General features: G+C 47.7%; 1 protein-coding gene across 1 annotated transcript in view; it reads left to right on the top strand.

Moving 5' to 3' along the window:
- The window catches only part of LOC101856903 (CLIP-associating protein 1-A), a gene marked incomplete at its 3' end in the record, with an annotated part of 53,805 nt that overhangs the window by 44,263 nt on the left and 8,416 nt on the right, over positions 1 to 1,126 (top strand). Inside the window, 1 exon segment of the mRNA XM_013083733.2 lies at positions 591 to 773. Within this exon segment, the coding sequence (XP_012939187.1) occupies positions 591 to 773 (183 nt within the window).

The raw sequence follows: 1,126 nt of genomic DNA, 5'->3' as shown, positions 1-1,126 counted from the left end.
CTCTCTCTCTCTCTCTCTCTCTCTCTCTCTCTCTCTCTCTCTCTCTCTCTCATTCTCATCAGAACATTCCTTCTTTCTGTTTCTGTGTTTGTCACTCTCTTGTAACACCTCTAATCTTTGACACTTAATGACCTAATTGTTGCAAGTGCCGTAAAACTCTTACTAAAACATAACAACAAAACAAATAAACGATCAAACCACGTCTGTGGGTGGTTGGCAGGTGCTGTGGTGTGATTTGCTCCTTCTTTCCTATCCCACATCTATCGTCCTTATCTCTCTTCCTTTTTTTTTTGTGTATGTTACTCTCTTGTAACACCTTTAATCTTCGGCACGTATATGACCTTATTGTGTTGCAAATGCCGTGAAACTCTTACTAAAACATAACATCAAAACAAATTTAAATAAACCAACAAACCACCTGTGTTTCCATCTCAATCGTCTTTATATCTCCTCCTCTTTCTCTTTTTGTTTCTGTCACTCTCTTGTAACTCCTACAATCTTCGAAACTTACATGGCCTTGTGTTGCAAGTGCCGTAAAACTCTTACCTAAACTAAAGCTAAACCTTCTTTGTTCTCTCTCTCCCACACAGGTGTCTTTGAACGGCCTGGAGGTGCTGTGTCTGATGGTGGACCGCATGGGGGAGCAGTTCAAGCCTCACGTGACCACCGTGCTGCCGCCCGTCATAGACAGGCTGGGAGACGCCAAGGACCAGGTCCGGGATATGGCGAAGCAGTTGTTGTTGAAGCTTATGATGCCGGCCTCTACTCCACAGGTGAGATAGGGAGAGAGAGAGGGGGAGGAGGGAGGGACATGGTGAAGCAGTTGTTGTTGAAGCTTATGATGCCGGCCTCCACTCCACAGGTGAGATAGAGAGAGAGAGGGAGGAGGGAGGGACATGGCGAAGCAGTTGTTGTTGAAGCTTATGATGCCGGCCTCCACTCCACAGGTGAGATAGAGAGAGAGGGGGAGGAGGGAGGGACATGGCGAAGCAGTTGTTGTTGAAGCTTATGATGCCGGCCTCCACTCCACAGGTGAGATAGGGAGAGAGAGAGAGGGGGGGAGGAGGGAGGGACATGGTGAAGCAGTTGTTGTTGAAGCTTATGATGCCGGCCTCCACTCCACAGG

Source organism: Aplysia californica, unplaced genomic scaffold, assembly GCF_000002075.1.
Source record: "Aplysia californica isolate F4 #8 unplaced genomic scaffold, AplCal3.0 scaffold00251, whole genome shotgun sequence".
NCBI lineage: Eukaryota > Metazoa > Mollusca > Gastropoda > Aplysiida > Aplysiidae > Aplysia > Aplysia californica.
Note: the sequence above shows the minus strand (reverse complement) of the source record. Positions and strands in the feature narration are given on the sequence as shown.